The sequence below is a fragment of the Syngnathoides biaculeatus genome, chromosome 10, assembly GCF_019802595.1.
Source record: "Syngnathoides biaculeatus isolate LvHL_M chromosome 10, ASM1980259v1, whole genome shotgun sequence".
NCBI lineage: Eukaryota > Metazoa > Chordata > Actinopteri > Syngnathiformes > Syngnathidae > Syngnathoides > Syngnathoides biaculeatus.
The window spans coordinates 252,788-279,093 of record NC_084649.1 but is presented as its reverse complement, the minus strand read 5'-3'; the positions used below and the strand labels follow the sequence as shown (position 1 = coordinate 279,093).

Sequence of the window (26,306 nt, the reverse complement as noted above, 5' to 3'; positions counted from 1 at the left end):
CAGACAAAAAAGGAAAGCAAAAGTGAAGCAAATGTGTTTGTATTACATATTGTATTGCATATTTCATACACAAGGTAACTCAATGACATTTACATGATTAAAAGCATTTACAAACAAAATAATCCAACATTTAAAACAGATGAAAAAAATAAAAGTACAATTAGAGTAGCATACAGTGCAATATCATTTGAAATTTGAAATACTAAAAGCCTGTCTGTTGGCCGTCCAAGCTACCCAAAGCGAGGAGCTTGGCTGAGTAGTTCAGGAGGTTGGCTAGGATGCCAAGCAGCAGGGTTAGGGTGAGTGGCAAAGCAGGAACCAAACAGGAGCAGGTGAAAGCTGCAAACGAAGCACTGCCGAGACAGGAGCGGAAGGTTGTGGTTGAGCACTGCCTCGGTGTGGTCAAAAAGTGGCAGCTGACTCTCCTGCTGGTCTAGCATTGCGAAGGCATGGTCGAAAGGGCTGTTGCTGGTCAAGAGGCGGCTGGGGGTCAAGCAGGTGCCTGCTCAGCCTGCTGCCATTGAGAGTTGGTAGGAGTGGATACGAGAGGGGTAGAGTGACAGAGACTTGGGAAGGTGGATTGGAAAACATGGGTCGTATGAAACGAGTTGACACATGGGCAGATTTTCCTTGGCGTGGCTTGGGCGGATTGAAGTGGGAGGCATAAAGTTGAACTCTACTAGCAAGTCGGCACTGATGAGATCTGACCACGCGTTGGACGGCACGGGCTGGGCGCCGCTGAAACGACCATATGGTGGACGTTGCAGGTCGGGTGCTTATGAGACATGAGCACATCATGGACGGCACATGCCGGGCACTGCTGGAACAAGAGCATGTAATGAAAGCTGCAGGCTGGGCACCGCAGCTGGAGCAAAAGAGAGGTAGCGGCTGCAGGTTGGAATCCACCGAAACAGAAGCGAGAGGCCATAAGTCGCGTCCCGCTGCTGGAGAGTGTTGCTGAAGGATGAGTAGGAGATGGCCGCTGGTTGAACTCCGTCGCCAGAGAGCATGTGCAAAATTTGTCGCCGCGGGCCAGGTAGCGATGAAATAGCAGCGACAGGTGGACGCCACGGGTCAGACGCCACTGGAAGAAAAACAGAAGGCGGCGTTCGGTCGATCAATCTTCACTCTAGAGTTCCACATGAACTGCAAACCATGTAGCAAAAGCAGCCTCATGCTCTCCAATTTTGGAGACAGAGAGCAATAAGGAATCATTCACTGGGCAAAAGTCTGCTGGGTCCATGTATGGCCAGTTCGTTCTGTCATGAGCATGGGCTGAGAAAATCCAGGACTCCAAGGCAGTGACATGATGTCAAGGGTGCTTTTATTTCAGGCAGAGGTCATACACAGGTGAGCAGTCCAAAAAAGGCAAAGGCACAAAACATGTGGCAAAAGGCTAGGTTAAAAAAACATGACAACGAGGTCTGATAACTACTAGGCAAAAAATAAGACTTAATTAGAATTGTTGTGGTGGAACAGGGGCACTGGCCATGACAATGAGGCATATACACAAGAAGCTTGTATACTCACAGACTAATACAGTCCCCAAAAATGAACTGGGCACAACAATGAGGGGCAGGTGTGGAGCTGCTGCAGGAGGCAGCTGTGCACCGGGCAGTGGCCTGCCCACACCCCTGACAACCAGCCTGAATTCAAGCAATGTTACACTATAAGTGTTTTGAGAACTCACCAGAGAATCTTAATCTCTGGACATGCTGGCCTTTAATTCCATATCATCAGGATGACAGTGTGCACCGGCTCATAACAGGATAATAATATAATAGTCAAGTTCACTCTGTGCAGTGTTTTTTTTTCATAGGGTTACTATGGTGACCATATGCTGTGGATATATATTGTACATACTAGTATGGTGTGACATTAGCTATTCACACAGACTTTGTAAATCTTTATTTACATGCCTTATTTCCAAACAGTGATTGTAACACAGCAGTAAAACGGCTCAAACACAACAGAAAAATTGTTTTTAATCCATCCTCCTGTTCCATGAAACCAATTAAGTCGTCTTCAGAATTGGAATTGAAGAGCCTCTGAATGTGTCTGTCACACAGAATTTCAGTCTCTCTGGCACTCTCAACATCATTTTCATTTTGAGTTCCCGCTGAAGTTTTGCTTTTCTCTTTATATAGCAGTACATCCTTTAATCTTTTGCTGATGGCAGATAATTTCATGCTGCTCCACACATTTAACAACCACTGGCAGACATCAGAAAAGGAAGACCTTTGTATGTGACCAATTATTGTGAAAGATTTTAAGTTAAAAATCATTTTTTGCCTTCGTGTCAGCTGTGCTGCGTCCTGCTTATAGGGCACCAAAACTACCGCCGTCATCTACACATGCTAGAGGTAGCTTTGTCTTCTTATAATGGGTAATTGAGGTAGATTCTTGTTCTACACACACTTAAGATAGATTCTTCTTCTACGTGTGGTGAAAGTAAAGTTTTCTTTTTTTTACACATTGAAGGCATGTGCACATCCCCAAACCCAAATGCATAGTAGGGAATTGCAATGTTTTAACCATTTTGTTCAAAATTTATGTTGCACTTTTGAACTCATAGCCACGAGCAACAACAACGAGAAAAAACATTTTGGCAGCATCGTTAAATATGCCGCAGGGTTCACAGCACCTGAAAAAAACAGGGACTTTGTCGTCTGTAAAATACTGTACATTGATCAAACCCTTAAACATTTTTGCCTTGACTTCCAGGATTTATCTCAGACACCACATATTTTCTGAATAACTCACACAACTACAAAATAGTGGGTGTGGCACACTGGCATGAAGTGCAGGGGGGTGTTCGTAGCCTGGGCACTTGCCCTTTTACATTTGGTGCCCCTTACTCATATGAGTGTGTGTCAGCTTTTGATCAATAAAACCAAATGTAACAGTTAAAAATGTATTAAGTCCATCCATTCATCCATACATCCATCCATTTTCTTAGCCTCTCATCCTCACAAGGGTTGCGGGAGTGCTGGAGCCTATCCCAGCTGTCAACGGGCAGGAGGCAGGGTACTCTCTGAATTGGTTGCCAGACCAATTGCAGGGCACATGAAGACAGACAAGCCATACTCACAATCACACCTAGGGGCAATTTTGAGTGTCCAATTAAAGTTGCATGTTTTTGGGATGTGGGAAGAAACCAGAGAGCCCAGAGAAAACCCACACAAGCACAGGGAGAACATGCACACTCCACACAGGCGGGGGATTGAACCTGGGTCCTCAGAACTGGGAGGCCAATGCTTTAGCGCTGCTCCACTGTGACCCAGATGTATTAAGTTATTTATATAAAAAAAAGAATAGCTATATGCATTGCGAGCACAATGGGGACTGGTTAGAGCATCTGCCTTACGATTACAGAGTGCACAAGAGAGGGGAGTCCGCTAATGTCCACTCCGAGCACTGCGCTGTCAATTTCTCACCCACCTCCTGCAGTATCCATTACCTTTTCATCAATCACTGTAGGAATTTCTTATCCTGGCTATTTTTCAAGAAAATCCTGACTACATACCAAAGAAAGTTGAGATTAATTTTATCACCCAAAAAAAAAAAAAAACAATTTTAAATGCCGGGAAATATTTTAACTCAATTTCGGATGCAGACCAAAACGAATAAACATCAACGAAACGTCCGCACTGCCTTGGGACTGACTCTAAATGTGGCCCTTCATTCACACATTTATTTTTACAACTAATTACTAACAAAGGTGACTGTATGAGGCTCTTTATTGCTGGATTTCAAACGTGTTTCTTATTAAAAAATTGTGATTTTGTTTGCGTGTGTGCGGGGGGGCATTCATGCTCGAAAGGATGAAGGTGCACGCCACTGTGTCTTTACTATAAATCAAAGTTACCATCTCTACTACCATGTAGAAAATATGAGAGTTGTGCTGCGCTCCAAAATGTTAACTCAAACAGAGCGGGCATAAATACACACCTTTAGTATTGTTTGTGGCTCCCTCTGTCATTTGTAGTGGGCGCAGACTTGTAGCATGGTTGCCACTGTTCACGTCACTCTCCATGACAAAGGGATCTGAGTGGTTGCCAAAAAGACCGCCTTGCCTCTGTTTTGGAAAAGTTACCCAGCAAATGTCAGTTTTGTTTAAGTCACACAAAGCCACAAAAAGCTCATTCAAAATTAACAAACCAAAGCACAATCAGATAAGCAATTAAAATAGTAATTAACTAATATTCATTATTTAATCAGAGGGCTTTCACTGATTACATACTGCACTGAAAACTAAAATATAGACAACTTCTTGGATATTACATCATGAACTACCCAGTGGTATCACTGTTGGAGCCGGGTGGCTCGTGAAACCCTCTCGTCTTCTTTCCCCTTCCCTCTCTCTTTCCAGGACCTTCTTCAATCAGGCCTTCTAACCACCTTAATATAAGCCTGCCTGTTCCTAGAAATCTTGAACAAAGTATTGCAGTTTCTTCAAGGGGTAACGCGGCGCACCTGCCTCACTTAAGCCAAATTATTCCTTGTCCCCTTTAATGACTCCTGTGTTTTCCTCCTCCTTTCGTCTGTGTTCTTGACCTACGTCATTCCTGCCACAAGCAAGCTGCCTGTCCTGGCCACTGCCTGCCAGTGCACATAGGACCACCTCCTTTACCTCCGCCTCCAGCTTCTCTCCATTTCTGACAGAATGCTTTGGTCATTATGAACCCAGGAACCTCAGATGTGCTCAAGAACGGAGGCACCCTCCAAGTTGCCCGCATTGGATGTCAGGACAAGATGATGCAAGAAATCACCGAAACGCGATATGCCATTTTGAAATAGGTCTCCCTCCTTTCTGAAAAGTTACAATCATTTTAACCCCCTGTAAGTACTAATTCAGAGTCTCCAGTCTTTGAACCATCCCATTCAGGGTAAAGAAGCCAGCCGTCGCCTCCTCACACTCACTCAAGGTGCAAAATCCATAGCAGAGTATTCAAGTGCGTTCCATATATTTGTGGGGGAATGCGGGTGGAAAGACGTTGTGCTGAGGGTAGGGGTGTCAAACTCAAATTCACAGTGGGCCAAAATTTAAATTGAACAAAGCCGCGGGATTTATATATATGAAATAAAAAAGTGCTCCGGGGCCCCACCGCTCGGTGGCGCGAGCTGGTTAGACTCCACCTCATTCCGCGCGAAGAATCATCTGAATATTCAACATTATGTACAGCAACAGGTTCAAATCTGTATGGAAGTATGATTCCGTCTTCCCGATCAATCGATACTGCTATTTCTTCATCAGATGAGGATAAATCCAAGAAACCACCACTTGGCAAAATGCTGTCCCATGTAATCGAGCGTTTGGAATGGCACATAACACGTCGCATTCGCACACGTAGGTTATGTGACTGGCAAAAATTGCGGCGCACCTGAAAATTCGTAATTGTCAATATAAATCTTCTCAAAACACTATTAAATGAGAAAGGATTTAACATCACATTATCAAGAAAGGGTACATATTACATTACCTATTGGATACATCGTTACTCCAAACCACTGGAATTTCCCTTTAACAACATCTTGCTCACTTACCCTGAATATTTCTTCTACAGCTCCATCCATAGCTCTGTCCATCTCATTTTCATTTTGTAGATCACCAGAGATAGCTCGATGGAGCTCTGGACCAGAATCTTCTTCAATGTTCCTAAGTCCTGCCTGATAGATTAGATGTATCCACAGTTACAACATCAATGTACATTTCTTCTATTGGCATTTAGACATCTTGGACTAGACTATAATGGATATAAAGAAAGCAATTATATGTATCCATCCATACATCCATTTTCTTAGCCGCTTATCCTGACAAGGGTCGTGGGGAGAGCTGGAGCCTATCCCATCTGTCAATGGGGAGGGGGTAAGGTACACCTTCAACTTGTTGCTAGTCAATCGCAGGGCACATAGAGACAAACAGCCGCACTCACAATCACACCTAGGGGCAATTTAGAGTGGACAATTAATGCATGTTTTTGCGTTAGTAGTGAACAGAACAAAAAATATGAGGTTTTAGTGGAGTGGCAAGGTGGTCCCATTTTTCAGTGATCAAAAAAGAGTGATATGAAAGGAGAAAGTAAAAATACTATACTGTTTATTTCTTAGAGTTTAAATTAAACACAGTAACTGAAAACTAATTCATACAATTCGATTAACTACTTGCCTGTATCTCATTCGTTGCAGTTTTCTTTGCTGGCCGGGAATCATAGTATTCCTCCTCTCTTTTTTTCATTTTCCTGAAATAATCTTGGATTAAGAATGTTGCATAGAATTTCCCCACAGTCACTTCATCATCTGATGGAAAAAATAAAAATAAGTCAGAAAAACATAATTATTTCTTGGTGCGGTGATCTATTTGAAGATGATCAAAATTCCAATAATCACAACACTTTTAGGGGGATTGAAAATCCTTGAAAGTGAAGTTTAACTCGATATGTGATTACGATATTTTTCGTCAAAGTGTCGAAGAAAATTTGCTTTGAGGCAATTCTATTTTGAAAATTTTGTTTTTGTTATAACATCATCAACAATAAAATTTGCATTTAAAGAAATGGTGCTAAATTGCTGCACAGAGCTGACATTTCTGCTCAGTCAACCACAAGGTTACCCACATTTATCTACGAGCGGCAAAGGACCGAAATATTAGATAACATAAGCCAAAAAACTGACATTATAGTATTTTGACAATATTTTTTTCTCTTATTAATTTGTAAGGCACTGAAGACATATTTTTCTGAACACTTCAAAATTGAAGTTTCACTGTACAACGCAATATGGAATGTATTTACAGTGATATATCAAATACATCTGTTTTTTTTTTTTGTTTGGCGGGGACTCAAAACCTTTTTGGCCTTTGTTATCCATGCTAACCTCCTATTGGTGGAATGACTTGGTCCAGCAGTTTCATACTAGTACGCTTCCAGATCTTCTTAATAATTGCTCTCAGCTCCTCATTGGCTTGTTCAAAATTACCTGGACAAGAACAAAGATAGTCATATCAGTAAGATGAGAAAAGGTCTACGACTCAGATCCGTTCCCACAGTAGCGATTTAACTCAAATTTCGACTTAAGTCGGATTTCACCGTTAAAGTCAAACTTTATGATGACCGCTGGGATTGGCTTCAGCATTCCCGTATACCTAGTGAGGATAGGCGGCTCAGAAATGGATGGGTGTTGGTACTTCATATAAAAACACTAAAATACATTAAAGTAAAAAATGTACGATGCTTCACTTACTATTTGGGAAGTGAGGCTAGGATGGTGCAAAATGAAGTCAAACTGCTCTCATCTTTTGCTAAGGACGCAAGTGCTAGCGGTAAATTCCTCCTCAGCCTCCCCTCCTTTGGCTCTTTCAAAGTTAGGAAAATACGCCATTGTGGTGGTTTACATAATTCACCTACAGGACCTCGAGTTAGGTTACGAGGTTCCGCAAGGACATTATTGTTTGTTACACTTCCAGTGTTAGTCTGTTGATGTCTACCATTAAATCGAGGTCTGTTTCTGTGTTCGACATTGCGCCTCAGACTCCTTTTCTTCTGCGCTACACTGGTGACCCCGATGTCAGTCCTGGCGTTTCCGAGGCTGAACTGAACATGGCAACCGCCATCCTCAAATTGCTGAAGTTTTGGGAGACGTCCACGGCAGCGTGGTTCCCGCAGATGGAGGCTCAATTCGCCCTTTGCAGGATCTCGGATGATACCGCGCGCTATTACCACGTTGTGTCAGCCCTCGGGAGCTCAACGGAGGCCAGGGCAGTGAGTTTCATCACATCTCCCCCTGCCCAAGATAAATATGCTGGGCTCAAGACTCATCTCCTCAGAGTTTTCGAGCTTTCACGGCCAGAGCGAGCCCGACGTCTTTTGGCTATTAATGGACTGGGGGACAGCAAACCTTGCGAACTCATGGAAATGATGCTAAATCTGCTGGGCGCGGAAGAGCCCAATTTCCTTTTCATGGAACTGTTTCTTAGACAGATGCCGCCGCATGTTCGGACAGCGCTCGCTAACACTACTATCACTGAGCCCCGTGCCCTGGCTGAGGAGGCCGTTTTCTTCCTGGCTACTCAGCGCTTATCCCCTGAGGTGCTGGCCCCGGCATGCAGTTACTTGCCCCCGGGCGCGGGGGTGCCTTCCAACAGGGGCCCCATCGCTTGCACAGGTTTGTGCTACTTCCATGCCCATTTTGGTATGAAAGCGAAGATGTGCCGCGCACGTTGCAACTACGACGCGTCGGGAAACGGCAAAGCCCGCGCTCCGCAGCGGCCATGAGCGTGGGCGTCTTCGTCAAGGACACCCTTTCCGGGCGCAAATTCCTTTGCGACACCGGCGCCCAGAGAAGCGTCCTGACTGCCACTGCGGATGACACCGCTGGCGGGACTCAGGGGCCAACCCTACTGTCCGCGAATGGCTCCCCTATCCGCTCTTATGGCATGTAGACTTGTGTTTCGGGGGTCAGCACTTCACATGGGACTTTGTCACTTCCGATGTCTTGTTCCCTCTCCTCGGCACTGATTTTTTTCGTGCCCTCGGGCTGCTGGTGGACATTAAGAAGGGCCGTCTGGTGGACTTTCTCCTCGGGTGCCTGTGTCCACAATAAGGCGAGTTATGGCGGTCTCTCCAGTTCACTCTCATGGCACCAAGTATCAGCTCCTAATTGGTGAGTTCCCTGTCTTGACATGGCCCACTTTCTCCTCTGCCACAACTAAACATTGGGTCGAGCACCACTTCGAGACCAAGGACCCCCGAATAACGCTAGAGCCCGATGGCTTGACCCCACCGCTTGGATAGCCTGTTGGCCTCGCCACTACACATCGATCCTAAACCGAGTGGCGGGTGGCGACCGTGTGGTGACTACTACTACCTTAACGACACCACTACACCCGACCGCTACCCTGTTCAACACATTCAGGACTTCTCTGCTCACATGGCGGGCAAAATCCTGTTCTCCAAGGTCGACCTTGTGGACGGTTATTACCAGGTCCCCATGCACCCCTCAGACGTTCCCAAGACGGGTTCCCTTGATGCAGTTCCTCGGGCACCTCATCGACAAGAACGGCGCCGCCCCCCTTCTGGCAAAGGTGGAGGCCGTCTCCGCTTTTTCCCGACCTCGCTCGGCTCGGGGGCTCCGGGATTTTCTGGAGATGTTGACTTTCCACCACCGGTTCATCCCCTGGGCATCCCACACCATGCGCCTGCTGTATGAGGCTCTGAAGGCCAAGGCCCCCAACTAGGACATTGAATGGACGGCTGAGAGAGTGGAAGCCTTTAAGGCCATGAAGGCCGCACTGAGTTGGGCCGCTATGCTGGCCCACCCGTCCCATGGGCCCCCCGTCGCTCTCACTACTGACGCATCAGACTACGCCGTTGGGGCTGTATTCGAACAGTGGGTCGGCGGCGCCTGGCAACCGCTTGCCTTTTTCAGCCGTCAGCTGCTCCTCAGGGAACGCAAATACAGCACATTCAATAGGGAGCTCCTCGGCCTCTGGCTGGAGATCCGCCACTTCCGTTCCCTATTGGAAGGCCGTAGGTTCACGGCATATGTGGACCATAAACCCCTCACTTTCGCCCTGTCGAAGGTGGCCGAGCCATGGTCCGCCTGCCAGCAACCTCAAATGTCGTTCATCTCAGAGTACACTACGGACATCCAACACATAGCCGGCAAATCCAATGTGGCCGTGGACTGCCTCTCCAGGGCGGTGCATCTGGTGTTGACTACTCCCGCATGAGCATAGACCAGGCCTCGGACCATGAGGCTGGTTGCCCAGAAGTTCGTGTGGGCTTAAGAAGGATGGGCAGGCCTGGGTCGACTCGTACATGGCCCGTCAGCGTGCTAAGGTGCATCGCCACACAAAAGCCCCCTTAGATCCTGTCGCTGTCCCTGAGAGGAGGTTCGACCACGTCAACGTCGACCTGGTGGGCCCGCTTCCTCCCTCGCACGGTTTCCCCTACTTGCTCACCCTGGTGGACAGGACAACCCACTGGCCCAAACCCGTTTCCCTCTCCTCGACGACATCGTTGGATGTAGCCCGGGTGTTTATCGGCACATGGGTTGCGCGCTTCGGGACCCTGTCCGAGCTCTCCTCCGACCGTGGCCCTCAGTTTACCTCCGAACTCTGGAACGCAGTCGCTGAGAGTTGGGGGTTATAGCTGCACCGCACTACTGCCTATCACCCCCAGGCGAACAGTCTCAACGGTTCCACCGCTCCATGAAAGCAGCCCTGCGCGCCGGCTTGACAGATGGCAACTGGTTGGATAAGCTCCTGAGGGTCATGCTGGGCCTCAGCTGCGCCCCCCCCCCATAGGATGGCCCCTTCAGGGTCCTGAAGCGCGGGGATAAGAGCCTGCTCGTGGACATTGGCGGTAGACCCGAGACTGTTTCCGTGGACAGGGTCAAGCCCGCTCACCTGGACATTGCCCAGCCTTTGGGATTGGCCCTCTCCCCACGCCGGGGTCGTCCCGCTTTGTCTTTTGTTTTTCTTTAATGATGTTAAGCCTCGGTTCCACGGTAAAAAAAAAAAAAAAATGCTTTCTTCTTTGGGACATAATGTGAAAAACGGTGGACGAAACGGGCGTATAAACCACCAGTACACAAATACAGATAAGCCAAATGCATGAGCTAAACAGAAACAGGGCCATAATGGCGGACAAGACTCGGGTGTCGTAAAGTCGAAACATCTTATGTCGATACCGTCTAAAACTGAGAACTCCCTGTACTTGATGAACGGTATTTATTTGTCTTGGTTCAGTACAGCATTTTAGAATATGATCCATTCAATAATTAGTGAAGAATGGCTACTGCTATCCATCCACTCATCTTTTTTCTGAGCCGCTTATCCTCACGAGGGTCCTGGGTGTGCTGGAGCCTATCCCATCTTCGGGCAGGAGGTGGGGTCCTGAACAGCCAATCACAGGGCACATCGAGACAACCAACCATTCACACTCACAATCACACCTAAGGCAAATTAGAGTCTCCAATTAATGCAAGTTTTTGAAAAGAGGGAGGAAACCGGAGTGTCTAGAGAAAACCCACACAGGGACAGGGAGAACATCCAAACTCCGCACAGGTTGGTCTTCAGAACTGTGAGGCTAACGCCCTAATGAGCCGCACCACCATGCCTGGCTACTGCTAGATTTAATCATTTCAATCAGGCACTTTGCACTTTTTAACAGCATTGCAACTTGAGGTAATGTTGTGACCATAATATTAATTTAAACAAGCAAAAGATAGTGTTTTAAAAATATTACTGTATTCCCATAAACGTTGCCCAAATTGGGAAAAAAAAGAAAACATTGCCAACCTTCTGTTTTTATTTTCAGTGCAGTTCTAACCAGGGCAAACAGAGTCGCATTGAAGGTAACAGTTCCGTCACTGTTGAGCGGCATGTTCATGGAGACTAGCCTCTGCAGCAAAAGGAAACAAAGCAAATAGATAACCACTTTTAAAATAGTTTTCTGGTTTTCTTCAAACAGAGAAAAACATTTATTTACACCGCTCAATTACATGTTGATGTATAAATTTAAGATTCAAATTGAATTTGCCAAATTCTTTTGCTTTTATTGGTCCTGGCCTCCAACTTCAGAGAGGTCCATCTCGACCTGCAACTGATGCCTGATTCAAGCTGTGCCACATGAATATCACCCTCCTCTTTAAGCACTCTCATTCTGGAAAATAAATCACTAAAATAGTCTGTTTCGGTTTATTTTTCTCTATTACAAATTTCAAAGTTTAATCCCAATTGCATCTTCAGGAAAATATTAATATCTGAATTTTAAATTATTTCATTCTTTGATGTGACACAATGCAGGCCCATGGGAGCAAATGCAGACCAATGGGGGCAAATATAGCCTTATGGGGGTACAAGCCAGAGCAATCTGTAAACTGGTTTCAAGACCGGCTAAAAAATATATATATGAGGATTTATCTAAAGAATCCCTTACTGGATTAGTCATGGCCCGGGTTGGCAACATTTGTCCCCGGCACCCTTAACCTGCAGGGACTCGGTGGATATTAAGCTACTGAGGGTCAAAGATGAGCAAGAAAAGGATAGTGAATTCTTTGGCAGAAAGACAAGTGGAAAGCCCAGTATGGGACTTTGAATGTTGAAACTGTGACAGGAAAAGCTCAGAAGTTGGTTCACATGATGATTAGAAGAAAGGTTGATATATTCTGCATACAAGAGAGCAAGCGGTAAGGTAGTATGGCTAAAGTTTAGGAGCAGGGTTTAAATTATTTTACCATGGAGTAGATGGGAAGAGAAATGGAGTAGGGCTTATTTTAAAGGAAGAGTTATCTTCGAATGTTTTGAAAGTGAAAAGAGTATCAGATCATATGATAAGGTTGAAACTTGAAATTGTGGGTGTTATGCATAATGTGATCAGTTGGCTAAGTATGGATGTCACCTAGAGGCGAAATAAAAATTCTGGAAGGAACGAGATGAGGTAGTTTTAAGCATCACAGACAGAGAGAGTGGTGATTGGTCCAGATTGTAATGCAAATGTTGGTGAAGGAAACCATGGTGATAAAGACATTATTGTTAAAGTACAGCATACAGGAAGGGAATTTTGCAGGAAAAGTACAGGAAGTCATAAAAGGAAAGAGCTTAGCAAAGAAGAAGTTGGACACTGAGAGGACTAAGGAGAGGAAAAAGGAATACATTGTGATGCGACAGGGGAAAGGCAGAGGTGGCGAAGGCCAAACAAGAGGCATATGATGACATGGACACCAGGTTGGAAAAAAACAAGGCAAAAACGATCTCTACAGGTTGGCCAAACAGAGGGATAGATGTGGGAAGGATGTGGAGCAGGTAAGGGGGATTAAGGATAGAGATGGAAATGTGTTGACTGGTCCGAGTAGTGTCCTGAATAGATCGAAAGAAAACTTTGAGAAGTTGATGAATGTAGAAAATGAGAGAAGGAAGAGCAGAAGGGGCATGTGTGGTTGACAAGGAAGTGGCATTGATTAGTAAGAGGGAAGTTAGAAAGGCGCTAAAGAGGATGAAAAATAAAAAATGTTTTTCCTAAAGACTTTTGATTTGATTTGATGACATACCCATGGAGATATGCAAGCATTTTGGAGAGGTAACTGTGGAGTTTTTGACCAAGTTGTTCAACAGAATAGTAGTAGGTCAAAAGATGCCTGAAGAGGGGATGAAAATGCTAGTTCTCATTTTACAGAACAAAGGTAAGGTGCAGAGATGTGGGAACTATCGAGGAATAAAGTTGATAAACCACACAATGAAGTTATGAGAAAGAGTAGTGGAGGCTAGTCTAGTCATATTACCACAGTAATCGTACCATAGATGCATTTTTTGCCTGGAGGATGTTAATGGAAAAGTAGAGATAAGATAAGAAGGAGCTACATTGTGTCTTTTCGGATCTAAAAAAAAAAGCCTACAACAGAGTAGTAAGAGACGAACTGTGGTACTGCATGGATAAGTCTGGTGTGGCAGAGAAGTACCATAATTTCTCGTGTATAATGTGAAAGTTTTTCCAAAAATATTTTCAAAAAGTGAATAGGGAGCATTATATTTAGGTACAGATTAAAAATAAAAATAAAATAACATTGGATACATGTACATAGGGTGGTAAAAAAAAAGGTATACATTTACATCTCAATATAATTGTTAGGTTTATCACCTAACTTGCTGGAATAATTGCACAAATAACGGACAAGAAGTCATCTTTCTTCTGTTCAGGAGGACGTGAGAGACAGGCCAGTTACAGTCTCCAAACACTTTCTGAACCAGCCTCTTTTTTTTTTTTTTTTTTAATTAGAAAACACACAAGGTCAAAAGGAGGGGTGAGCAGATGAAATGAACAAAGGTACAGTTTTTGGTGATGATGTGGCACATTCTTCGGTTATGATGGAGTTGTCCTTGACCACTTCTAGGAAGATACTGTTGAATCTGTGTGTAGGAGCTCATCCTGTAAACAACACTCTTCGAAGCAAGGATGATACTTTGGCTTTGTTGCAAGTCCACAACAAATATATTAACGATAACTCTAACAATGATATTCTTACCTTACACTTTTATATCTATAATGTATGCCACCAGCCTGACGTTCCTATCCTGCTTGCGGAGTTCACCATTTTACGATTGTTAGAGTAACATATTTGTTGCTACTGCACCAAACATCGGGAACAGTTGCCCGTGAGTTTGTTTGAATTTAAGAGAAAAAATGTCGACTATAATGGCTTGTTATGGAGCTGCTTTTAAAAGGAAAGTGTCATCACACCTGCCAAAGAAGTGGGCAACCGCGAAGCAGCGCAGCAGTTCAAACTGGAAGAATTGAATGTGAGATTGTGGAGGAAGACGATGGAGAAAATAATAAATCAAAAAGCATATGGAAGAGTTTTGAGATGTGGGAGAGTTGCACAGTTACCAGAGATGGAGGAACAGAATGAAGTCAGGTTACTATCAAAACTATGTAGAAACAAGTGAAATGAGCACATTAAAAAAAAAAAACAGGCAGGCAGACACAATTAAAATGCTCGCTTTTTTTTAATGTGCCCATTACGCTCATTTATACATACAGTGAAGAAAATAAGTATTTGAACACCCTGCTATATTGCAAGTTCTCCGGTTTAGCAATCATGGAGGGGTCTGAAATTTTCATCGCAGGTGCATGTCCACTGTGAGTGAGATTATCTAAAAAGAAAAATCCAGAAATCACACTGTATGATTTTTTCATAATTTTTTTCAGTGATACAGCTACAAATAAGTATTTAAACACCTGAAAAAACCAATGTTAATATTTGGTACAGTAGCCTTTATTTTCAATTACAGAGGTGAAACGTTTCCTGCAGTTGTTCACCAGGTTTGCACACACTGCAGGAGGGATTTTGGCCCACTCCTTCACGCAGATCTTCTCTAGATCAGACAGGTTTCTGGGCTGTCGCTGAGAAACACGGAATTCCAGCTCCCTCCAAAGATTTTCTATTGGGTTTCGGTCTGGAGACTGGTGAGGCCACGCCAGAACCTTGAGATGCTTCTTATGGAGCCACCCCTTGGTCAAAAGACCCAACAACGACCCATCTTCAATGCTCTGACTGAGGGAAAGAGGTTGTTCCCAAAAATCTCACAATACATGGCCGCGGCCATCCTTAACACAGTGCAGTCATCCTGTCCCATGTGCAGAAAAACACCCCCAATGCATGATGCTAAACCGCCCCCCCCCCACCCCCATGATTCACAGTAGGGATGGTGTTCTTGAGATGGAACTCATCATTCGGCTTCCTCCAAACACGGTTAGTGGAATTATGACTCCTCTGTATAATCCAAATGGTGATTGGAAAATTTAAGACAGGCCTTGACATGTGCTGGGAACCTTCCTGCCATGTATGATTTCAAACCATGACGTCTTAGTGTATTACCAACAGTCACCTTGGAAACAGTGGTCCCAGCTCTTTTCAGGTCATTGACCAAGTCCTGTCGTGTAGTCCTGGGCTGATTCCTCACCTTTCTAAGGATCATTGAGACCCCACAAGGTGATATCTTGCATGGGGCTCCACTCCGATTGAGATTGACCGTCATGTTTCGCTTCCATTTTCTAATAATTGCTCCAACGGTGGACCTTTTTTCACCAAGCTGCTTGGCAATTTCTCCGTAGCCCTTTCCAGCCGTGTGGAGTTGTACAATTTTATCTCTGGTGTCTGCAGATAGCTCTTTGGTCTTGGCAATGTTTGAGTCTTACTGATTGTATGGGGTGGACAGGTGTCTTTATGCAGCTAATGACCTCACACAGGTGGATCTGATTCAGGATAATACATGGCGTGGTGGTGGACTTTTAAAGGCGGACTAAAAGGTCTTTGAGGGATAGAACTCTCGCTGATAAAGTGTTCAAATACTTATTTGCAGCTGTATCACACAAATAAATTGTTAAAAAATGAAACATTGTGATTTCTGGATTTTCTTTTTAGATTATCTCGCTCACAGTGGACATGCACCTACGCTGAAAATTTCAGACCCTTCCATGATTTCTAAGTGGGAGAACTTGCAATATAGCAGGGTGTTCAAATAATTATTTTCTTCACTTTAGTTTGAGCTCTTTTTGTTTTAATTGCAAACTGATGCCATAGAAAAACTGCAACAGATTGTCGCTGAACGGTGGGCAAGAGACTACGCTATTAGAACTGTGGAGTTTCGCCTCAAAGCACTGATAATAATGAGACGAATGCCATGGATGACACAGAGGATGATATGCTGTGGATTAAAATGGGATCACTTCATGATGCAATGCAGGAGGCATTAGAACTGGACCAAGTCATCAATGATGAGTTCCACAACGATGCACCAAACATAGCAACTATGGATCTTTTTCATATTGAAGAGGTGGCAGAAGCCTCTTTTGAGCGCTTGGCCAAGGGTGTGTAATGTATTGGATGAACTGCACTATGCACAAATATTTTATGCACACATTTAATGCAAAAAAAAGTTTCTAAATAAAGTTAACTGTGTTAAATTATTTATTTACAGTATTAAGAAAATGTTATACCATCATTGAGTATTTATTTTAGTTGTTTGAGGGATACTGTTCTGACAATTACAGTGACCAGGACAAGCATGTCCTGTGGCCTGTCCCGAAATATATATTACTGCTACATCAGCACATCCACAAAGATTAGCATTAATGATTGTTGCAAACACATGTTTTTAAAAAACAATAAAAGTACAAACCTAGCAAAATAGAAATACAGATAATTCCTAATATTTTGAGCATATGGATAGCAGCACATTGGTGGTGCGTATTGTACATTGGAAGGAGTTATTGTAGATAGTATTGTGTCACGACCAGAACAAAGGGTTGGACCCAAATGCACAACTCGGGAGATGCAGAGGCAGTTTGGGAAAGCACACAAATCACGCGCCTCCGCATTTCAAACCCCACGACTTCATTTGTCTGGATGGCCAGTCAATGAGCGGGTTATGTTGCCTGAGACAGGAACTCCCCACGATGATGTCACTGCTTCGTGAATTGAACACGTGAAAACTCAAGCGTTCAGTGTGTCCATCTGGGAACGTCATGTTTAAAGTCTGAGTGCGGTAAGTAATTTGTCACAGAAATTTGCTATTGGCTGCATAAGCGCATCGGAGATGCTGCGTTCTAAAATTGTCAAACCCAATAAGTAAATTACTCGCAGGTTCAGGAGATTGGCGTCAGACCCATAATCAATGAATGCCGTAGCCGTGTATGAACGTTCTCCTGCGCTTAAAGTCACCTGAAGCAGGGACCATGTTGGGCTGTCCATGATGTAATTCTGTAGTATTCTGTATTGCGAGCCTCTGGTTGACACTCAGGGCAAGCGCAATGAGCGAGTTTAGGTCTGTTGGCAGTTCCACTGCGACGAGGTGATTTTGGATTCTGGACAAGAGACCCTGAAAGAATGCGTCGAGGAGCGCTCCGTTGTACCACCGGCTCTCCGCTGCTCGTATGCCGAACTAAATGATGTAATCCGCAACGCAGCATTTCCCCTGCTGGAGCGAGACCGGGCACGAAGAGGCTTGGGCTTGGGGTGGCGGCAGCTGTCGGCGGACTGGTGTCGGGTGCGCTGGACATGGACACAAATCACGCGTCCAGCCAAGCAAACATCTCCCGTAACTGGTGATTAGTTGCCTGGAGAGTGGCTTCCTGTTCTGTGATACGTCTGCCCTGGAGCTGCAGGGACTGGCGGAACGCAGCTGAGTCGGCTGGGTCCATGTTTTGGCCATATCGTTTTGTCACGACCAGAACATGGGGTTCGACCCAAATGCATGACTCTGGAGACGCAGAAGCAGTTTGGGAAAAGTGTTTATTCGGTCCAGTGTCAAGGATCAAGCAGGCAGTAACAAGAATGTCAGGCATAGGAGGCAGGTCACTGGGCAGGAAGGAGTCGGTACACTGGAGATCAGGAACAGGATTACGAGAGTGCGGGAATGAGGCATGAAGCAACAATCTGGCAAAGGCCAGACCATACACATAGTTCTATATAACTGGGACATAATTACTAGAGAAGTGTGCGCCTCCGCCGATTGCGGCAGGTGCGTGCCGCCTCGGGGACCGGTACAGCCAGGACAGGGACTGGCAGGGCCATGACAGTATTGTGTGTGTGTGTAGGTTGTGGATGTGTAGAATAGATCTAGTCGTCAGTGTTCAAGGAATACGGAACAGCCTATGATGACAGCGAGATGGCGACTCCCCACAACCTCATAAGAAATCTCACTGGATGTATACAATTCACATAAATGGCCTATTTTGAGTTTAGAATGGCGAATTTCACCAAAAGGTAACTGATTTGCATGGATGTCCTTCATATGTGATGAAGATAGACCCTTCTACAAAAAATATATTCTGTCCTGAAAAAAAAAAGTTGAATGAGTGAATTCGCTATTATTGCTGCATCTTGTGGTCGCATTGCTCAGATATTGCTGAACTTGGTTTATTTGATGTCAGGCACCTTGTTGGGATGTTATCATTAAAGCCTCTCTGTCATGACAGACATAAATATTCGAAGGGGTAAAATGCAGAGTGTTGCACACAGAGTGATTGAATAAAATAAATTACCTGTATACAAGCAAACCAAAGCAAAGTAAATTTATTTGTGTACAGCATAGTAGCTAAATGCTGCTTTACCATGTTTGCTTTGGACTCTGTGCCCCACTATTTGACCTGAGTCAGTCGATCTCAGAGCTCTACTGGGTTTGTATTCCATAAGCATTTCTTTCATGTATTCAGGACCTAAATCATTTAGTGATTTATTGACAAGTAGCAGAATTTTAAAATGTATTCTAATACTGACTGGAAGCCAGTGCAAGGACTTTAGGATTGGTAATATGCTCTGACCGCTTTGTTATGGTCAGAACGCGAGCTGCAGCGTTCTAAATGAGCTGCAGCTGTTTAATACTCTTTTTTTTTTTTTTTTTGGGAGTGCAGTCGGAAGACCATTACAGTAGTCAAGTCCACTTGAGATAAAACCATGGACGAGGTTTTCCTGGTCTGCTTGACACATACAAGACTGTTGTTCAGATTGTAGAAGGCAGATTTTGTGATTGATTTGATATGATTGTTCAAAGTCAGGTCAGAATAAATCAGAACAACACGTTTTCGGACTTGGGCTTTGGTTTTTAAAGATAGAGAGTCCAGGTGTTTAATAACAGCAATTCTCTTTTCTTTATTGCAAAAAAAAAATGGTCTCAGTTTTGTTGTGATTTAGTTGAAGAAAATGTTGGCTAATTTATTTATCGATATATTTATAGATATATAGATATATTTCTAGAATTTTATTTAAAGAATACTTTTAATGCAGACCTATGGAGGCACAAGCCAGTGCAATCTGTAGGCTGGTCCCAAGCCCAGATAAATGTTAAGATAAAAGGGGGTTGCATTAGGAAGGGTAGCCAGTGCAAAACTGTGCCAAACAAATATGTGCGTTCATCTAAAGAATACCATACCGGATCAGTTGTGGCCCAGGTTAACTACGCCTGCCCCCGGCATCGTTAACCTGCAGGGTGCCGGTTGAAATTTAGCTATTAAGGGTCGAAGACAAAGAAGAGGAGGAAACTGGATTATGGATTTTGAATATTGGGATTATGACAGGAAAAACTCAGGAGTCTGTTGACATGATGATTAGGAGAAGCGTTGATATATTGTGCATCCAAGAGAGTAGGTGGAAAGATAGTAAGTCTAGAAGCTTAGAGGCAGGGTTTAAATTATTTTATGATGGAGTAAATTGGAAGAGAAATAAATTAGGGGTTATTTTTAAGGAAGACCTGCCTAACAATGTCTTGGAGGTGAAAAGAGTATCAGACTGAGTGATGAGGCTGAAATTTGAAATTGAGGGTTTGAAGTATAATGAGATTAGCGGCAATACCCCGCAGGTAGGATGTGACCTAGAGTTGAAAGAGAAATTCTGGAAGGAACTAGATGATGTAGTTTTGAGCATCCCAGAAGAGAAAGAGTTGTGATTGGTGCAGATTGTAATGGACATCTTGGTGAATTAAACAGGGGCGATGAAGAAATGATGGGTAAGTACAGCATCCAGCAAAGGAACTTTGAGGGACAGATGGTGGTGGACTTTGCAAAAAAGGATGGAAATGGCAGTAGGGAACACTTTTCCAGAAGAGGCAGGAACATAGAGTGATTTACAAGAGCAGCGGTAGAAGCACACAGGTGGATTATATTTTGTGCAGATGATGTAATCTGAAGGAGGTTTCTGACTTTAAGGTTGTGGTCGGAGAGAGTCTAGCTCAACAGCATATGGTGGTGTGTAGGATAACTCTGCAGGTGGGAACGAAGAGCAGAGAACCATGTAATGCTATCTGAGAAAGGAAGATTGTTGTGTAGCCTTTCAGAAAGAGATGAGACAGGCTCTCGATGGACAGGAGGAGGTCCCAGAAGACTAGACTACGACAGCCAAGGTGATCAGAGAGACAGGCAGGAGAGTACTTGGTGTGTCTGTCTTCTGGTACAAAAGGGGAAAAGGAGACTTACTGAGAGGACTGAGCAGAGGCGAAAGGAATACATTGAGATGCAACGTAGAGCAAATGTAGAGGTGGCAAAGGCTAAACAAAAGGCATATGACGACACGTACACCAAGTTGGAAAGGAAAGAAGGAGAAAAGGATCTCCACAGGTTGGCCAGACAGAGGAATAGAAATAGGAAAGATGTTCAGCAGGTACGGGTGATTAAGGATAGAGGTGGAAATGTGTTGACTTTTGCCAGTAGTGTGCTAAATAGATGGAAAGAATAGTTTGAGAAGTTGATGAATGAAGAAAATGAGAGAGAAGGAATAGTCGAAGAGCCAAGTGTGAAGGACCAGGAAGTGGCAATGATTAGTAAGGGGGAAGTAAAAAAAGCACTAAAGAGGATGAAAATTATAAAGGCAGTTCGTCCTAATGAGATACCTGGGGAGGTATGGAAGCAATTTGGAGAGGTGACTGTGGAATTTTCGACCAACTTATTCAACAGAATACTAGCGGGCAAAAAGATGCCTGAAGAATGGGGGGAAAAGTGTACTAGTTCCAGTCACTTATATTTGAAAAACGTATGGGTGTGGTCAGTCACACTCGCAGATAAAGTTGCGGGTGTGATTAAGGATGGAATCTCAAGACCTTAAAATAACTTGGTGGTGGTGAAGAGACAACAGGAAGCAGAACTGGAGGTGGCAGAGATGAAGATGTTGAAGTTCTCCCTAGGAGTGAGCAGGTTGGATGGAATTAGAAATTATATCATTATGGGACAGCTAAAGTTGATGTTTTGTAGACAAAGTTCGAGATAGAAGACTTCGGTGGTTTGGACATGTCCAGAGGCGAGAGAGTGAGTATATTGGTAGAAGGGTGCTGAGGATGGAATTGGAAGGCAAAAGAGTGAGAGGAAGACCAAAAAGAAGATTGATGGATGTTGTGGGGGAAGACATGAGGGCAGTGGGTGTTAGAGAATAAGATGCACGAGATAGGCTTAGATGGAAAAAAATGACACAGTGTGGCGACCCCTACAGGGACAAGCCCAAGGGAAAAGAAGAAGACCTCAATATAGAATACTTTCGAAGATACTCAGAATACAGCATAAAAGTATATAGAATAAATGAACAAGTAATTTAAATAGACATATTGCTTCATCTTGTGATCGGATCACTGATCAGTTAACGTTGTTCCAAACTTCTTGAGCGGTGATAGGTGCTGACAATTCTGATGAGCAAAACGTAATAGCAATAAGCATTCTAAAAAAATAAATCTGCATTTGTTATTATGCTTATGATAGATTAATTTCCCACTATTGCAGTGTAAAAGCAGCGTAATGATGGTCCAACACAAACCCAACAGTCCTGATGGGAAAGTGACAAGAAACGAAAAATGTGCATTTGGTTGAAGTGATCATTAATTTCAAGCCACTGTATCTGGTATGCATATATAAGAATTGACAAAAAAATCATCTCGAACCTTGAATAATCAATAGGATAATCAATTATCGTAAGATTTGAATATGACAACCATAATGGACACTCGACCCTGGACTGGTCACCAGTCAATCTCAGGGCACTAGATCTGACACATGAGGGTAAGAGTAAGACACCCATCATTAAACTGTCTGTGTGTGCGTGTGCATTTGTATTTGCACGTTCACAGCACTACCAGAACACATGAAGCACGATGATGCAAGTAAAGGCTTATAATTCTGAGAAGTACTGTATATGTATTAAAAAACAGAACGAGGAGGTATTTACATAAAACTATAGTAGGGGCTGTGCGTGTTTGTTCAATGTCTGTACCTTGCAGGCAATACGATGAGGACAAAACTTGCCAAAACCCAAAGGAGGGGGTATTCGCCGTAGAAGTGTCACAACATCAAGATGCTTAATACGCCCCCTAGGATAAAAATAAGAAAGAAAAAAAAGAAGGGCAAGTTTAAATATGAGTCGATTTATCATTTAATCCATCTTTTATACCGCATATCCCCTTAACTTTCAATTGGCTACCAGTTTATCACATGGCACATATGGGTAAGTTTTCACACATTCACACCATAGGACAATACAGGGTTTTTAATGAACCTAACATACATATTTTTGGAATTTGGGAGGAAGCCGGAGTACCTAGTGAAAACCCATACAGACATGGGGAGAACATGCCAACTCCACTCTTGAAGGCCTGAGTTTGGATTCAAACTCATAACTCAACGATGAGGTGGATGTACAAATTCAACTCTACCGCTTGAATCAATCCATCAAATGAAATACCATAAAAAAGTCTAAAATCGTAGCTCTTTCCCTGTTTGTTTCTGTGGGTGTGTAGTTACTACTTTTATCAACCTTAAAGCCAATTCCTGCTGCAAAGGAACACAAGGGTATGAATGAAATTATGTTCCATCTAATATCTGCAAGGGGAGAGTGTAAATGAAGAAAAGCAAAAGGAGTGTGGTAGTTACATTGCCATATTTATCACACACAAAGGTTTCAAATTATTAATTCAATTTCCAAACCACTTATCCTCACAAGGGTCATGGGAGTGCTGGAGCCTATCCAAGCATAATCGGTAAGGAGCCGGGGTACACCCTGAACTGGTTTCCAGCCAATAGCAGGGCACATAGAGACAGACACCAGTTGCACTCACTGTTGTCTTTTCCGTGGAAACCAGGTCAAATGGCTCTTTGGGTGTTAAAAGTTGCCGGCCGCTGGTCTAGTGCAACCACCCTTTTTTAAGTCCAGGAACCTCAGGGCAATTTAAAATCTCCAATTAATGCATTTTTTGTGAATGTGTGAGGAAAGCAGAATACCCGGAGAAAACCCACACAGCCACAGGGAGAACATGCAAAGTCCACACAGGTGGGGCCGGCATTTCAACCCTAGTCCTCAGAACTGTCAGGCCAATGCTCTAACCCATTTTTAGAGCTACCCTTTTCAAATTATAAAACAAAAACAATTTTAATAACACTCAGAGACAATCCAAAGAAATACAAAATCTAGTTTTCAAATATCAGTTATCGTTCCAAACGACTCTTGCCCAGAGTCAGATGGGATAGGCTCCAGCGTGCCGGCGACCCTAGTGAGGTTAGTGGTTTGGGAAATTTGATGTTTGGATGGATTGATGGATGAATAAATAAACTAATTAATGGGGAACTGCAAATACTTACGTGGCCTCTGGATCATATTCTGCCCATATTTTCTTGAACTCATCCAAGTGCTGAGGGCCCAGAATGGACCAATCACGGGTCAGATAGTCAAAGTTATCCATAATGACAGCCACAAACAGGTTTATAATCTGTTGATGATGTGAGCAATACTAACATTAGAATTGGTGAGTGAGTAAGTGATTTTAAAATAAAGTTATATATTGTTTTTCTATTCAGAAAAAAAGGAAACAAAAACAATTAGGCATATCTGTGAGAGAACTTTAAAGGTATTTCTCTCATGTTTGGCGTGAAATATTTTGTCTGGGGCGCCTCAGTAAATGTAAAATATGAATTAAAACAACCCATACATTCCTGAATGTCAAACAGTCTCCTGCTGAAACACCTGAAATTAGGCCGTTTGAATTTCTCAAGCATATCACTAGCAAAGTTCTCTGCCTTCCCATTTCACTCCCGACCCAGTTTTGTGAACACAACAGAAACCTACTCTTTCATGTGGGTCTTCTACATGGAGGAAACCAATTAGAAGAAAGTATGGACAAAGCAGATAAAAAAAACAAACTTGGTCAAGCAGATGCAGTTGTCAGAGGGGCCTTTTGTGACAAAACCATGGTGTTTTTCTTAAATGAAATGGAATTTTTTTTTACCCTAAATCCATGTTAGGGAGTCACTCACTCTATAGATGTCTAAATGGCCAAAATATAGGACGTCACAAGTCCCGCCTTTTAAGCAAACTTAACATGTACTTTTTTTTTATTGATAAATAATGTGATTTTTTTTTCATTCTCACCAGAAAAGCACATAACATGTAGAAACTCATGAAGTAAATGATGGCAATGTTGGATCCGCAGGTGAACTCTTCTCCTGGTAGGTAATCTGATTTGGCATCACATTTCTTTCCATACATGCTTCCGAGCATCACTTCATGCCACGCTTCCCCTGTTGCACATCTGCGGAGCATAAAAAAGAGAATATCTCAAAGTCATATCCTGAGACCGAGAAGTGCAGCAATAACATTTTACAAGACCTCCTTCTATATTCATTATCCATTTTCTTAGCCGCTTAACCTCACGAGGGGTGCGAGAGTGCAGGAGCCTATCCCAGCTGTCATCAGGCAGGAGGCAGGGCACTCCCTGAACTAGTTGTCAGCCAATCGCATTAGTCCTTCCCACCGGATGCTATTTTGTTAAATGCATTCAAATTAAAGATGCTTTTCAGCACACTAGATTAATCCAATCAAAGAGTAAAGTCAAGACAAAACAAAAATCACTGAAAAAAATTTAAACAATCAAGACAAGGAAGTGTATCAAATTCTGAATGGATATGTGTTGAATTTAGCTTCTTCTTCTTTTTCTATGAGCTTGTCCCATTAGGGGTCACCACAGTGTGTCATCTTTTCCCATCTAAACCAATCTCGTGCATCTTCCTCTCTAACACCAACTCCCCTCATGTCTTCACTCACAACATCCATCCACCTTCTCTTTGGTCTTCCTCCCAGTCATTTGCCTGGCAGCTCCATCCTCACCACTCTTCAAGCAATATACTCTCTCTCTCGCCTCTTGACATGTCCAAACCACCAAAATCTGCTCTCTCAAACATTGTCTCCAAAACATCCAACTTTGTCTGTCCCTCTATTTAGCTCATTTCTAATCCTATCCAACCTACTCACTCCTAGCGGGAACTTCCACATCTTAATCTCTGCCACCCCAGTTCTGATTCCTGTTGTCTCTTTAGTGACACTGTCTCTAATCCGTACATCACGGGTGCCTCTTCACTGTTTTATAATCTTTACCCTTCATCATAGCCAAGACTCTTCTGTCACATAACACACCAGACACCTTCCGCCAGCTGTTCCAACCTGCTTGAACCCGTTTCTTCACTTCCCTACCACAATCACCATTGCTCTGGATTGTTGACCCCAAGTATTTAAAGTTGTCCACCCTCGCTATCTCATCTTCCTGGAGCCTCACCCTCCCCCTTCCACCTCTCTCATTCACGCACATATATTCTGTTTTATTTCGGCTTATTTGACCTCCGTAATTGCAAACAAAGTCCACGGTACCAAATATTAACGTTGTTTTTCTCAGGTGTTCAAATACATATGTACATGTATCACACACATAAATCATTAAAAAAAATCCTATATTGTGATTTCTGGATTTCTCTTTTTAGATTATCTCTCTCACAGTGGACATGAATCTATGATGGAAATTTCTAACCCCTTCATGATTTCTATGTAGGAGAACTTGCAATATAGCAGGGTGTTCAAATACTTATTTTCTTCACTGTACAACCACCAAAAGAGCCAGGTATGGCTTGTGAGCCATAGGTTCCCGACCCCTGCTGTAGTTGACAGATGGAGTGAACAGCTTCCGGGTGAATCCACCATGCATTTTCCAGGAAGTCATTGGATGGCTCATCAAAGCATGGGCTTCCGTGACAACCAAAACCATCCTCTTGAGATTCAGAAAGGCTGGAATAGGCTAGTTGTGACTGCAACTGACGATGAGTCTGATGTAAACGACGTAGAAGAGGAAGCACCGCATCTTTAACCTCTGGAATTAGCCAAGTTGATGAAAAGGTACACAGACATACCCGTTGAGTGAAATCCGTGTAGTAGAAGTAGATTTTTTTTTTCCATTTTTAATTTATGTTCCTTTATTCATTACAGATATTTTTGGTTTACAGGATGTTTGTTTC

General features: G+C 43.5%; 1 protein-coding gene across 1 annotated transcript in view; it reads right to left on the bottom strand.

Annotated features, from left to right (window-relative positions):
- Positions 1-274: 274 nt before the first annotated feature.
- LOC133507006 (dihydropyridine-sensitive L-type skeletal muscle calcium channel subunit alpha-1-like) overlaps positions 275-26,306 on the bottom strand; it is a 75,210-nt gene continuing 49,178 nt past the window's right edge. Inside the window, exons 34-42 of the mRNA XM_061831516.1 lie at positions 24,397-24,556; positions 23,610-23,737; positions 22,249-22,345; positions 11,303-11,405; positions 6,877-6,978; positions 6,170-6,300; positions 5,548-5,670; positions 3,952-4,078; positions 275-1,084 (exon numbers count right to left, since the gene is read on the bottom strand). Coding sequence (XP_061687500.1) covers positions 795-1,084; positions 3,952-4,078; positions 5,548-5,670; positions 6,170-6,300; positions 6,877-6,978; positions 11,303-11,405; positions 22,249-22,345; positions 23,610-23,737; positions 24,397-24,556 — 1,261 coding nt within the window. The 3' untranslated portion in view covers positions 275-794. The remainder of the gene's footprint in view (positions 1,085-3,951; positions 4,079-5,547; positions 5,671-6,169; positions 6,301-6,876; positions 6,979-11,302; positions 11,406-22,248; positions 22,346-23,609; positions 23,738-24,396; positions 24,557-26,306) is intronic.